The sequence below is a fragment of the Giraffa tippelskirchi genome, chromosome 3 (assembly GCF_054371585.1).
Source record: "Giraffa tippelskirchi isolate mGirTip1 chromosome 3, T2T-mGirTip1v1.2.pri, whole genome shotgun sequence".
NCBI lineage: Eukaryota > Metazoa > Chordata > Mammalia > Artiodactyla > Giraffidae > Giraffa > Giraffa tippelskirchi.
This window is the reverse complement of record NC_137277.1, coordinates 135,971,750-135,986,833: the sequence shown is the minus strand read 5'-3', so window position 1 is coordinate 135,986,833 and position 15,084 is coordinate 135,971,750. Positions and strand designations below refer to the sequence as shown.

The 15,084-nt window shown below is 37.4% G+C and overlaps 1 protein-coding gene across 3 annotated transcripts in view; it reads right to left on the bottom strand.

Annotated features, from left to right (window-relative positions):
• The window catches only part of CNTNAP5 (contactin associated protein family member 5), a 982,292-nt gene that overhangs the window by 463,928 nt on the left and 503,280 nt on the right, over window positions 1-15,084 (bottom strand). For 2 of the 3 annotated variants that reach the window (XM_081576090.1, XM_081576092.1), the window contains one exon: window positions 11,322-11,465. In XM_081576090.1, the coding sequence (XP_081432216.1) occupies window positions 11,322-11,465 (144 nt within the window). The remainder of the gene's footprint in view (window positions 1-11,321; window positions 11,466-15,084) is intronic. The other variant, XM_081576091.1, reaches the window with a different exon arrangement.

Sequence of the window (15,084 nt, the reverse complement as noted above, 5' to 3'; positions counted from 1 at the left end):
ATGGACGGAGGAGTCTGGTAGGCTGCAGCCCATGGGGTCGCGAAGAGTCGGACACGACTGAGCGACTTCACTTTCACTTTTCACTTGCATGCACTGGAGGAGGAAATGGCAACCCACTCCAGTATTCTTGCCTGGAGAATCCCAGGGATGGAGGAGCCTGGTGGGCTGCCGTCTATGGGGTCGCACAGAGTCGGACACGACTGACGCGACTTAGCAGCAGCAGCAGCAGCAGCAGATGCTCAACAACTATATCTTGACGACAGTGATGAATCAAGTGCTAAGTGGTGCCGTGTTAGGTAAGTGTGAGTTTACAACATGGAAAACATAGGGACCTGAGAGTTTGAAAGATGTTCAGGGGAGAGTGTGGGCTCTGGAACACGTCCGGACAGGGCCAGCAGACGTAACACATTGAATGCTACTCCTTTCCCAATCTTCACTCTGCTTAGTGATCATAGCACTTTCTTCTACCCAGTCTGGACCTTACCCCATGCTTCGTCTTAGCCCTGCACTCCAGGCAGCCACAGACATTCGAAAGGCAGGAGCATAACAGCTTCTCATACTACACCCTATTAGTGGTTCCATTTTTATAACTTTGAAACGTGTCCTAATTTTTGGTTATTTAGCCCCAAAGCCCCTAAGTCACTCCCTGAAATGTAGGATTGTCTTCTTGCTTTCCAGATTCCCTTGGGTCTCCCTACAAGGCAGCAAACTCAAAAGTCTGTGGTCTACACAGCCTAAGGCTCCAGGACCCTGCTCCACTTCTGAGAGTCAGTGGCACATGCTGGTTTAAGATGCTAGCCGTACTTGTGAGTTTGGAAAAGGTAGGCAAGTGTGTGGCTGAACCAACAGAGGGTAAAGGAAAAAAGTAGTTTAGTGAGTATGGGAGAATACTCACTAAATGAAAGAATGAAAGGCATAGAGGAAGAGACGCTTGGAGTGAATTCTGGAAAGGTCACTAGTCTGGGCCTGGCTATAAAAGAAGCCCTGGAGAGAAAGTGGGAAATCAACCTATAGAAGAGATGGGATGATTATAGAGGATTCAAAACCCAAGCAGGGAAGTTATTATCTGTCTTGTAGGAATATGAGAGCCACTGGTTACAGGGTTTCTGGGGAGGTGTTGAATCCCTACACAGAACTCTCAGACATCTCCTTACTCCCAGGAGGAAGAGCCTAACAGCCAGATGCCAGAGGATGGACATGCTGAGAGCCATGGGGCCAGGAGGAGGGCCTGCCAAGAGCACAACCATCTGAGGATGAGGAGGGAGGCTCTTCCCAGGCACTCTGACCTCTGATGCCACCTTTCTTCCTCTTGTGAAAGGCAAGGATTTTGCCCAGAGTTTCTACATTACAAGAAATACCCAAGAGAGATGTATTTGGCAATTAGGAAACACCACAGGGGTCATTTCTGAAAGATCTCATAGTCCTCAATTCCCAGGTAAGTGCTGCTATTCACAGATATGCTCAAACTTTCTTTTTTTCAGTTTGACATGAAAGTCATTCAGGACTCTAGAAAAAAATAGCTGTATAATAAAAATGAATAAAAGCTGATGGCATAGTGGTTTCCAGCAGAGAGGAAAGAAGGCTGTGAATGACACAGCCACTGACTATATATCACTGACTTTCCCCAGTCCTAGGCATAAAGTATCTTTTAGTAGAAAGTTTGGATAATAACAGTCTGCTCCCACCTGCCTCTCACAGATGTTTTGGGACAGAGGAACTAGTACAACCAGAGGTCCATCTCTCATCCCTCCATTCACTGACCTTCTGGCATTAGCATGGTGATTTGTGCCATTGTCTCTAAGAAAGTGCTCGAAAGAAGATGTCTTCACTTGAAGAGACTGTCATGGCTGTTATTATGCAGGAAAAAGAGCGTAAAAGGAACACTCAGCTCATTAGTTGGAAGTTTTGCAAAGAAGGAGAATACCTAAGTCAATTTTCACTTTAATTTAGCCCCAAGCCCCATTTTTAAAATGCATTTGCATGTTCAAATGACAGGGAAGCAGGGGTTGAAACTGGCGGGATGAGTGGTTCCCTCCTACACTGTGGGAGGGAAGGATGGGAACTGGTACAGACTTTTCATAACAGTATGAATTGAGTCAAAAATTCATAATAATTGACCCACTAATGTTCATTTCTGTTGATCCATTCTAAATTTCAAGAAATTATTTCAGTTTATATTTGTAACCTCAGTATTATTTTCGGCAATAAAAATTCAAACAACTCAAATTTTAACACCATAGAATCTTGAATGAACTACGATGAATGGACTTATTGTAGAAATTATTGTTGTAAAGTGATTGGAAGTGTTTAATGAAAGTTTTAAAGACACAGAAAATACTTTTTTAACCATGAAAAGCAAGATATAAAATTATCAATAAATATGGTTTATGTTATATCAAATATACACTTAAAATCTGAAAATGAAATACATATAGATGAGAACAGTGTTTTCCTCTCTGGCTGGTTAGGTCTTCTATTCTGTATATTCCAAAGGGCATAAATAATACATGGAGATGCATATTTTCAACTTTCTGAAGATGTTTTCTTCAGTAATGTCAAATAATGATTTCATCAGATGAGTTAATGAAACCAGTCACGTAAGGAAAAAAGTCATAACACCGATTTAAGGTAGAACCATTTTCAGAGAGAATGACCATTTCATTGTTAGTTTGTTTTTTAATTTTGTTACATTATTCCTCATGTGACCTTGAAACTATTTAATTTTGCTTTGCCCAAAGACAGAAAGGAAGACACTTCTCTGAAACCTAATAATTTAAGAATATTTTTTTCCCAAGGTATGAGGAGCATACAAACTAGAAGCAGGTGATATGAATGTCATACTGGTCAAATGACAGTGGAAGACAGTAGAAATGTGGAGAGAGGATTTGATAGCTTAGTTGCTTTTTCAAATGAGTCTTTCCATCAAGGGAAAGTATCATTTATCACAGAGCAAACTACAGGGATGAAATGTGATCCCAGTAATAAGCTAGAGATTATAGGCTTCACTAGACACCAGGGATTTTTTTCTCTGAGCAATTTTCAGGAGCTTCTCAGTCACAGGAAGGTAAGACAAACACTATATGTGTGTGTGTGTGCGTGTGTGGGCATATGGGTGCCCGCACATATGGAGATGTGAATGTGTATGTTATCTTACGTGTACACTTATTCTTATCTCTTGGCTTCAGAGCTTTAAGAAGTAAACAACACACACCAACAAGTTTCATGGCAGGGACATGCAAACAGAAAATAAACTTTACAAAGCCTACTTAGTATACCTGTTACACCCAAGTCCACTGGGCAACATGTTTTTTAAATGTCTTATTTTAAAGAAGTCCATCATTTCATCAAATCTGGACTAGAGCAAGTCATTAAATTTCCTCAAATGAAAGGAATCTATAATAGATTTACCCAAAATGCACTTCATGATTTATATGGTTTAGGAATAAGCTATAACTACAGATACAGGAGGCAGAACATGAGCTATCCAATCTACTTTCATTATTTCTTGGGATCATAAATGCAAGAATGCTATGTGAGTCATTAATTATATATGCAAAACAACAAATAAATATTGGCTTACATGTCAACTTAAGTTGAACTTATTGGTAAGAATCCCTTAGAAGAAATGGAGTAGCCATCAGAGTCAACAAACGAGTCCAAAAGGCAGTACTTGGGTGCGATCTCAAAAAACACAGAATGATCTCTGTTCATTTCCAAGGAAACCATTCAATGTCACAGTAATCCAAGTCTCTGCCCCAACCAGTAAGGCTGAAGAAGTTGAAGTTTAACGGTTCTATAAAGACCTACAAGACCTTGTAGAACTAACAACTGAAAAAGATGTCCTTTTCATTATAAGGGACTAGAATGCAAAGGTAGGAAGTCAAGAGATACCTGGAGTAACAGGCAAATTTGGCCTTGGAGGACAGAATGAAGCAGGACAAAGGCTAACAGAATTTTGCCAAGAGAACACACTGGTCATAGCAAACACCCTCTTCCAACAACACAACAGAACACTCTACACATGGACATCACCAGATGGTCAATACTGAAATCAGATTGGTTATACTCTTTGCAGCCAAAGGAGAAGCTCTCTATACAGTCAGCAAAAACAAGACTGGGAGCTGACTGACTGTGGCTCAGATCATGAACTCCTTACTGCCAAATTCAGACTTACATTGAAGAAAGTAGGGAAAATCAATAGACCATTCAGGTATGATCTAAATAAAATCTCTTACAATTATACAGTGGAAGTGACAAATAGATTGAAGGGACTAGATCTGATAGACAGAGTGCCTGAAGAACTATGGACGGAGGTTCCTGACATTGTACAGAAGGCAGTGATCAAGACCATCTCCAAGAAAAAGAAATGCAAAAAGGGAAAATGATTATCTGAGAAGGTGTTACAAATAGCTGTGAAAAGAAAAGAAGCAAAAGGCGAAGGAGAAAAGGAAAGATATACCTATTTGAATGCAGAGTTCCAAAGAATAGCAAGGAGAGATAAGAAAGCCTTCCTCAGTGATCAGTGCAAAGAAATAGAGGAAAACAATAGAATGGGAAGGACTGGAGATCTCTTCCAGAAAATTAGAGATACCAAGGGAAATTTTCATGTAAAGATGGGCACAATAAAGGACAGAAATGGTATGGACCTAACAGAAGCCGAAGATATTAAGAAGAGGTGGCAAGAATACACAGAAGAACTAGAAAAAAAAAGATCTTCATGAGCCAGATAATCATGATGGTGTGATCACTCACCTAGAGCCAGACACCCTGGAATCTGAAGTCAACTGGGCTTTAGGAAGCATCACTATGAACAAAGCTAGTGGAGGCGATAAAATTCCAGTCAAGCTATTTCAAATCCTAAAAGATGATGCTGTGAAAGTGCTGCACTCAATATGCAAGCAAATTTGGGAAACTCAACCATGGCCACAGGACTGGAAAATGTCAGTTTTCATTCCAATCTCAAAGAAAGGCAAAGTCAATGTTCAAGCTACCACACGATTGCCCTCATCTCACACGCTAGCAAAGAAATGCTCAAAATTCTCCAAGCCAGGCTTCAACAGTATGTGAATTGTGAACTTCCAGATATTCAAGCCGGATTTAGAAAACGCAGAGAAAGCAGAGATCAAATTGCCAACAATCGATGGATCATTGAAAAGCAAGAGAATTCCAGAAAAACATCTACTTCTGCTTCATTGACTATGCCAAAGCCTTTGACTGTGTGGATCACAACAAACTGTGGAAAATTCTTAAAGAAACGGGAATACCAGACTACCTGACCTGTCTCCTGAGAAATCTGTATGCAGGTCAAGAAGCAACCGTTAAAACTGAACATGGAACAACAGACGGGTTCCAAATTGTGAAAGGAGTATGTCAAACCTGCATATTGTCACCCTGCTTATTTAACTTATATGCAGAGTACATCATGAGAAATGCTGGGCTGGATGAAGCACAAGCTGGAATCAAGATTGCTGGGAGAAATATCAATGATCTCAGATATGCAGGTGACACCACACTTATGGCAGAAAGTAAAGAAGAACTAAAGAGCCTCTTGATGAAAGTGAAAAAGGAGAGTGAAAAAGTCGGCTTAAAGCTCAACATTCAGAAAACTAAGATCATGGCATCTGGTCACATCATTTCATGGCAAATAGATGGGGAAACAATGGAAACAGTAACAGACTTTATTTTCTTGGGCTCCAAAATCACTGAAAATGGTGATTGTAGCCATGAAATTAAAAGACACTTGCTCCTTGGAAGGAAAGGTATGACCAACCTAGACAGCATATTAAAAAAAAATAATCTTTGACTAGACAGACCTTTGTTGGCAAAGTAATGTCTCTGCTTTTTAATATGCTGTCTAGGTTGGTCATAACTTTTCCTCCAAGGAGCAAGAGTCTTTTAATTTCATGGCTGCAGTCACCATCTGCAGTGACGCTGGTGCCCAAAAAATAACCTAGACAGCATATTAAAAAGCAGAGACATTACTTTGTCAACAAAGGTCCATCTAGTCAAGGCTATGGTTTTTCCAGTAGTCATGTATGGATGTGAGAGTTGGACTATAAAGAAAGCTGAGCACAAAAGAATTGATGCTTTTGAACTGTGGTGTTGGAGAAGACTCTTGAGAGTCCCTTGGACTGCAAGGAGATCCAACCAGTTCATCCTAAAGGAGATCAGTCCTGAGTGTTCATTGGAAGGACTGATGCTGAAGCTGAAACTCCAGTATTTTGGCCCCCTGATGCGAAGAGCTGACTCATTTGAAAAGACCCTGATGCTGGGAAAGATTGAAGGCAGGAGGAGAAAGGGACGTCAGAGGATGAGATAGTTAGATGGCATCACCGACTCAATGGACGTGAGTTTGGGTAAACTCTGGGAGTTGGTGATGGACAGGGAGGCCTGGCATGCTGCAGTTCATGGGGTCGCATAGAATTGGACACGACTGAGTGACTGAACTGAACTGAACTAAGTCTAAGTTTTGGTTTTTCCAGTAGTCCTGTATGGATGTGAGAGTTGGCCTATAAAGAAAGCTGAGTGCCAAAGAATTGATGCTTTTAAATTGTGGTGTTGGAGAAGACTCTTAGAGTCCCTTGGACTACAAGGAGATCCAAGCAGTCCATCCTAAAGGAGATCAGTCCTGAATATTCATTGGAAGGACAGATGTCGAAGCTGCAACTCCGATACTTTGGCCACCTGATGTGAAGAACCTTCTCATTGGAAAAGACCCTGATGCTGGGAAAGATTGAAGGTGGGAGGAGAAGGGGACAACAGAGGATGAGATGGTTTGATGGCATCACCAACTCAGTGGACATGAGGTTGAGTAAGCTTCGGGATTTGGTGATGGACAGGGAAACCTGGTATATTGCAGTTCATGGAGTCGCAAAGAGTCGGACACGACTGAACAACTGAACTGACTGGTAGAAATGTTCCTTAATAATAACTTCAAAGTATTGGGTGCTTACTATGGACCTTGGTGGTGGTGATTTAGTCGCTAAATTTTGTCTGTCTTTTGCGACCCCATGCACTATAGCCCACCAGCATCCTCTGTCTGTGGGACTTCCCAAGGAAGAACACTGGATTGGGTTGCCATTACCATCACAAGGGGATCTTCCTGACCCAGCGATCAAACCCAGGCCTCCTGCATTGCAGGCAGATTTTTTTTTCTTTTACCAACACTGTGCTAAACATATATTTAATCATCACAATAACTGTCTGAAGTAGGAACTATAATTGTCTCATTTTACGTATGAAGATACTGAGGTTTGGTAAATCGCCCCAGGCTCCATGACTGAGTGAGCTGTTGAGTGAGATTAGGTATCTAAACAATTTATCAACAATTATGTAACTATGGTGCTACCAGGAACACTGTATTGAGAAGACTGTCAGGCTTCCCTGTAGGCTGAGGAGAAATGCATTTTGTGATTGATTAGCCATTTCAGCCATGAAGTTGGAGGTATCATCACATGTGCTTGTTAGCCAATACCCATCCAGTTATTTGGAGACAAACATACAGAAGCAAACTAACATGGTCAAATAGCTCCAAAGTCAGTTCTATAAACATAGTCCTGCTAATGGCCATCTGCCTTTATCCTCCCTCTGACTGAAGGTAAAGTCAAGTTATATAAGCATTTCTCCTATGCTTTTCTTTTAAGTGAGAAATAATCATTTTAACACCTATAATCAAGACAACTTTCAGACCACCAAGTTACTCTCATTACCTCTGTGAAAGGGGATTCAAAACTCTGAAAGCAGAGCTCCAAGAAAGTGGCATTTGTTATGAAGTGGAAGATATGAAATTAATCATTTTCAGGAAACTTACAAGGCAATATATTTTTTATATTATGTATATAATAATCCACATTACAGGTACTGTACACACACTTCAATGGACCATTTATTTTCTGATTGTTTGTTATATGGTACTATATTAGCATAGTGTGGATGATTTGAGGTAGAAAAGTGAGGTACTTTTTATGTCTACTTTAAGCTGTTAGTTTTACTGCGTCTCGGGAGGTGGAGGATTGTCTTGTAGTCAAATTGAGCTATGAAGACTAAATTGAATTATCCCCATGGAACAGCTGTTAAATCTCCTGGGAGTGGGCAGGTCCCACAAGAAAGGAATGAGGAATTGCAAGGGGGATGCTGAAGAAATGCAGCCTGCCAGAGAGGGGTCTGTGCTGGATGTGGTTTGTGCTTCTTGAATTACCTTTTGTAACTGATGGGTATCACCTTAAATTTGTTGCCTGATTTGTTGATTCCCTGAGTTTCCTGCTCAACTCCAAACTTCCCCAAACTCAGTAACTGTGAGAGAGTCTGTGAACACTGGCAAAGGACAAAAACATCATCCTTCTCAAAAGCCCTTACTTAGCACATCTGTGGCTTAGTGACTTGGAACAAAGCTGATTTTGTAGTTGATACCGTGTCTTTGGGGGAAACTGTAAGCCTGAGGAGGGGAATAAAACAGTTTGTACGTGTAATTAATGGTGCAAACCATTCCTTTCCATCTGGAATTTCTAAAGAAAAAAGACGAAGTGTATAAATGTGTGTGTGTGTATAGTGATAGGAAATTTCACATAATCAAGGTGATAGAAGCAATTTGGGAGAAAAATAATGTGTTCATCCCACCCTTTAAATTGAGAAGTTTAACACTAATTGTTCTTTATCTGAAAAGAACCAAAAATTATTTTTTTTAAATTTCCCCCCAAGTGCATTAATGATAAAATAGATTCTTTATGCTTCATATTAATAATACTGCCAATTAAACTCTGAGAAATAAAGTATGGTAGCGAAACTTTTGGTAGCTTGGTAAGTGCTACAATAGTTTAAAATCAACAAAATATCTGTTAAAATTATAGCTAATGATCCTCTCCAAAAAGGCAATGATGAAAGCTATCAATGTTCAGAAATTCATGGGATTTTTCCCTCCTTATTCTCCCTGACTTCCCTTTTTTTGCTCTGTATATCAATGACTTATTATTTAATATATCTTATCATTTAATATATTTTCTAACGTAATCTATGTGTGGAGTTTTCTATGAATGTTGCCATAGTGTAATAGGGAAGACAAATCTGACTCCATATTGGATTTGTTTCTTTTACTTTAACTTTTATATTCTGTCGCTTTTACTACAACTTAAGAATGTTGTCCATAGCCTGAAATATTCAGGAGAGCCCGATTTCAGTGCTCTGCTCATTAAAGATATAACACTTTTTCATTCATATAGATAAAACTTGCCAAACAGAGAATAACATCTGTCTTATTGGAGGTTTAAGGAACACCATGATCTGACCTATGTGGACAGCTGCAATAACAAAGGATTTTGACACCAAGAAGTGTGCAACAGACTCACTCGCTCCTATTTTAGCGTTAAAAAGTCTAAATTTTAGCTTGGAGAAGATGGTCCTTTGGGACTCCTAGGTCGGCTGGCTTTCTGAAGAAAGTTGCTATTCCTTGCCCCAAGGCCTCATCTCTCCATTTATTGGCCTATTGTGGGGCAAACAGCACAAGCATGGACTTGATAACAATAGGAATTGGGTTTATTTATATCTAAGGCTCAGGTTCTCACACTTTTTAAGCCAGTTTGTGAACAATGAAAGTAGCAATGTTTCCTTAAGTTCCTTGTGTTTCAATTTGTTGTTCCAACTCTTCCCACAATGACAGGTAGTTCTGTTCTCCTTTCAGGTGCATTGACATTCATAATATTAGCCTAAGCTAAACTAGCTCAGTTGGTAAAGAATCCACCTGAAATGCAGAAGACCCAGGTTCAATTCCTGGGTCAGGAAGATCCTCTGGAGAAGAGATAGGCTACCCACTCCAGTATTCTTGGGCTTCCCTTGTGGCTCAGTTGGTAAAGAATCTGCCTGCAATGCAGGAGACCTGAGTTTGATCCCTGGGTTGGGAAGATCCCCTGGAGAAGGGAAAGGCTACCCACTCCAGTATTCTGGCCTGGAGAATCCCATGGACTGTATAGTCCAAGGGGTCACAGAAAGTCAGACACGACTGAGCATCTTTCATTTTCAAACTCCTAGTAGTATGTGATCCCACTGTTTTAGCAGATTAAACTCAATGAAATGTGTATGTTATGAAATATTTTGGGGGAATAATATTGAGGAGCAATGGGCAGGAGTATGCGTTCTTGACCTACGCTCAAACAAAATGTCATCAGCAAGTTAGTGCTTAGGTTAATTAGTTAATGAATAACCTTAGGACTTCCCTGGTAGCTCAGCTGGTAAAAAATCGGCCTGCAATGTAAGAGACCATGGTTCAATTCCTGGGTCAGGAAGATCTGCTGGAGAAGGGATAGCTATCTACTCTAGTATTCATGGGCTCCCCTGGTGGCTCAGATGGTAAAGAATCTGCCTGCAATGTGGATTAGTTAATTAGTTAATGAATAACCTTAGCACATATGGGTAACATTGTCAAAAGCCTGGAGCCTGAGCAGGGACAAGCCTTTTAAAATATTATAGACTTTAACCAAACTGTGATTTTCCACAAGCTGGAAACTGATTTCCAGTTGTTTCTCATGCTGGAATCCAATGGCAACTTTAAAAAAATGTGTTAATACATGGAATTTCTAAACATAAAATATTTTTTGCACATTATACTTACCGAGGAAAAAAATAAACATCAAGATCATTTAAATTCCAATTTTTCCAGGTAGTCCAGTGATCAGATTGCAAGGAGAAGCAGCATCTACTAGTCAGTGATAAGGGGGTCTAGTCTTGTAAAAGGTTTTACAATACTTTTAGTTTAATGGACCTCTGCTTCTAGCAGGATGGAGTAGTATGATTTTCTGTATTTCTCCCACTAAGTACAACTAAAAACTCTAACATTATATATAAATAAAACCAAGGTAAGTTCTAAATGGTGGAAAGAAGAAAGCAAGCATGTATTGGGATCTTGAGATCCAAGGAGCAACATCAAAAATTTAACCTCTGTTCTTCAAAATGCCCAATTTTTTAACAACAGCAATAAGTAGACAAATATATAATTCACCAGCAACAGAATTTAATAGAATCTGTGGTTATTTTGTTGCATTTCTCAGGGATAATATAGAGATTCATTCAACCCAGTATAGATTGCAAGCCCTGCCCACAGATGGCACAAACTCATAGCCAGGAACATAGAATTCAGTGTGTACTTCTAAAACATTTGTTTCCCCCAATTACACTGCACCTCCCTCTCTCCAGTTTCACCTGGGAGTCTATTTAAAATCCAAGAGTGTGATGCAAACGTATTATGAGGAAGTGCCAGGTGTATGATGTGGAAAGCAAGTCTTGACCACATTGAAATGTTAGAAGTCATCAAGCTGGAATGGATGCTAACTTACCACAGTGTAGATCTGATGCTTTCGTCTTTTAGCCAGGTCAATTATATTTACTCCATTGTAGTAAAGGTTTTCAATACATCCATGGAAGTTTTTCTTTAAAAAGGTCCCAGGTTTGCCTGGTACTGGAATTCCTCCAAAACTAAGCTTTATGGGAAAAAAAAAAAAAAATCAACTTTTAGTTTTAAGCTCTGAAAAAGGAAAAGGAAAGTAAGCAAGCAAATTTCAGTAGATTCAATTGTAGCATGAGCCAAGTGGCTCAAATAATTATAGATGCCACTTGATTACACATTTAAAAGGATACTGATTAGGCCACGTAAAAATAACTATAATTGCTTGCTTTTTAAGAGCTTATTTTACAAAACTATTTTACATCCTTTCTAAACTCTTCTAATACTAAATACAACAATAATTTACAGAAGGAAGAAAAAATCAAAGAAAATCAACATCTTTATATTTATCTCTTATGCAAATATCTTAGAGAGTACAATCAAAGTAAAATCAAGGGACAAACAAAATATACCTCTATTCAGGCCTAGTTTATTCTGCATTGTATCAAAAACACCTTATCAACACAGCTGTTACTGAAATACTTTTATAAAGATGAAAAATAGGAAACAATTCAAATATCTCATATATTTATTTAGAGGGAAAAATTGAAAATTGATATAATAGACTCCTACTTAGTTGTCAATAATGGCACTTAGAAAACATTTGTTGTAAAGTGGAAAATGAGTGGAATGTTGATTTAAAAATGCAGGAGTTATAGTTGGGAGTAAGGTATGATGTCAATAATAAAAAATGAGCTTACAATTTAGACTTGAGGAAATAACACTGAAGTATTAATGGTAGTTGTTTCTGGGAAAGCGATAGAATACTAGTTATCTTTACCACTTTCCTTTCCAGTAAAAATCACTACAAATTACTTTTGGAAAGAAAATATTTCTTTTTAAAACAAACCTGATCTGTTATGAATATTCTTCCTATTTTAAAACAGAAGCAGAGTAGTTTCTATCGTCAGGCATATCCCAATACCATTTAGTGAGTAACCCAGTTTTTCTTCACTGCTTTGAAATGTTACCTTCGGCATATAATACTTAAATCGTATGAATCCTTGAGTATATTTTAGGAAGATTTGTTCTCCCAGTGGAAATGTCTTCTCATATGAATAGTTACAGATAAAGCAAAGGCTGTTTACAGATGTCTACTTTTTCCCCTATAAATTCAACACTATTTTTAAAAATTGTTTCTTTATACATTTATGATAAGAATGATTAATTCTGCTGCTCATGTCTATTTTCTATTGTTTTTCTCTAAGATAATTATTTTATATTTTGCCTTTTTTAATTTTAAAATTTAATTTCAGAACAATTTTATTTAAAATAGTCTTTTGGAAGTTTGAGAATTAACATGGAATTTGTTATTTCCATGAACACATTTACTTAAAGAAGAATGCTGTTTTTTAAACATTTCATCTTCCTATACAAGAATTCAGTGTCTTTTTCTGTTTTCAAAATATTTTTGGTAAGGCCTCTCATCTAAGGTTATTATTTACTTTTCTCATTCACATATTCATCATCAACTTAATTCCACTGAATTTCAAGCTTTTAACAATTTCCACTGTATGAAATCTAAAAAACATATTATGCAAGTATCAGATCATTATGTTATATGAACCCAGCGTAACATTATATGTCATTCATATTTCAATAAATTCCAGTGTAAATTCCTTGTTTTTTATTAATTAAAAATTTTATTAAGAAAATTATATGCCTCTCCTATTGTTTTCTCTATCCAGACACCTGTATATTAAATAATATATTTTTTAGCTAATTTCATTGAACTTTTGAAGGTACTAATCATATGAAATACTTAAAACACTTTCCTCTTTTTACAAGCCAATTTTTATACATTTTTTTGTTTCATTGTCCTCTTCAAAACTTTCTAAAATATAGCCAAAACAACAACAAACAATAATTATGGTATAGAACGTTAGGAAAAAAATCAAAAACAAACAAAAATAACAGTATTTTTGTATATTTCCCAGTATATATTGATTCTGATTCCACATCACATTAAAGAGATACATGTAATCCCATTTTCCACATAAATTATTTAGTTGCTTGTTTGAAATGGGGAATGAATGCTCAGTTTTATTCATTGATTGGCGTTTCAAAAATTCATGTGACAGAATACAGGGTATTTTGCATTTAATCTGTTGGTAGGTGAAGCGACTTAGCAGCAGCAGCAGCAGATTGAATTAGATTAATAGATCATAAATTAATAGATTCTCTTTGATTGAACCACATGTGTGTTCTATTTGCCTTGAAATACATGTGCTCCCACTTTAAACAGTAAATGAGTTTGAGCTCTAGTTTTCTTTGGCCAAGTATTTAGATCAAGTCTAAATTTGTCTTTCAGTAAAACTCTGGAAGTTTTATCTTTGACTCTATTTAAAAATGACTCATAACTCTTGAGACATATTCTGGAAAACAAAAAAAAAATGAGTTTGTCAATTCTAAAAATGCTTTGTAAAAACATTGCTTCAATAATTTCCTTGTTGATTTATTGCAGTATTCCAATATTTTCAATTTGAGTCATTTGCATTCAAAAGATTCATTTCCCTTTTGTAAATTGTATAAATCAAATTTGTAAGGTAAAAACAGAGTTGACTATTTGTTACTTTTATTTATTTTTTAAAACACTTTATTATGTTAGAGCAGCTTTTGTTTCACAGCAGAATTGAGAGGAAGGTAGAGAGTTTTCCCACATACTCTGTGCCCCTAAATATGCATAGTCTCCTGTCCTATTAAAAAAGCTTCCGTCAGTGGTTTGTTTCAATTGGTGGACCTACATTCACACATCATGATCACCCAAAGTCCATAGCATACATTATGGTTTACTTTTGGTATTGTACATTCTATGGGTTTGGACAAATGTATTATTACATGCAGCCACCAGTACAGTATCATATAGAATAGTTTCACTGCTGTAAAAATCCTCTTTTCTTTGCTAATTCATTCTTCCCCAGCCCCTGATTCCAATCCCTGGCAACCATTGATCTTTTAACTGTTTCAATAGTTTTACCTTTTCCAGAATGTCATATTGTTGGAATCACACAGTAAGTAACCATTTCAGACTGGCTTCTTTCACTTAATAATATGAGTTTAAGGTTTCACCATATCTTTATATGGCTTGAAAGTTCATTTATTTTTTTAGCATTGAATAATATTCCATTGTCTGTATGTAGCACAGTTTGTTTACACATTCACTTGCAGAAAGACATCTTCATTGCTTCCAAGTTTTGACAGCTATGAATAAAGCTGCTGTAATCATTAATGTTCAGGTTTTGTGTGGACATAAGTTATTATTCTTTTTATAATTTTAAATATATAATGAAATTTTTGTTCATTTTTGGGCCACCTTCAATTTGTGGAAAAAAAAATTTAATGTTCTACCTCACTCAGCTGTGATTTAAGAAAACATTAAGACAATATTCAAAAAAGAGAAAGAACAGTTTTAAAAAAAATTAAGTAGCAAAAAAGAAAAAGAAACATGTTTGAAGGATTTGGAGTGGAGAACTTTTAAGTCAAACAGTAGGGAGGAGACTATGTATTACAAAATTGTAATTTCCCATTTCATCAAGGAGAGAAAACTCTTTCTAGCCTGGGTGGAAGATATTAGGAAAAAATTAGTGGAGACAAAAGTACCATAGATTACATACCATGGGACCTGTTTTTTTGCTTCTCTCTGGGAGACTGAAACC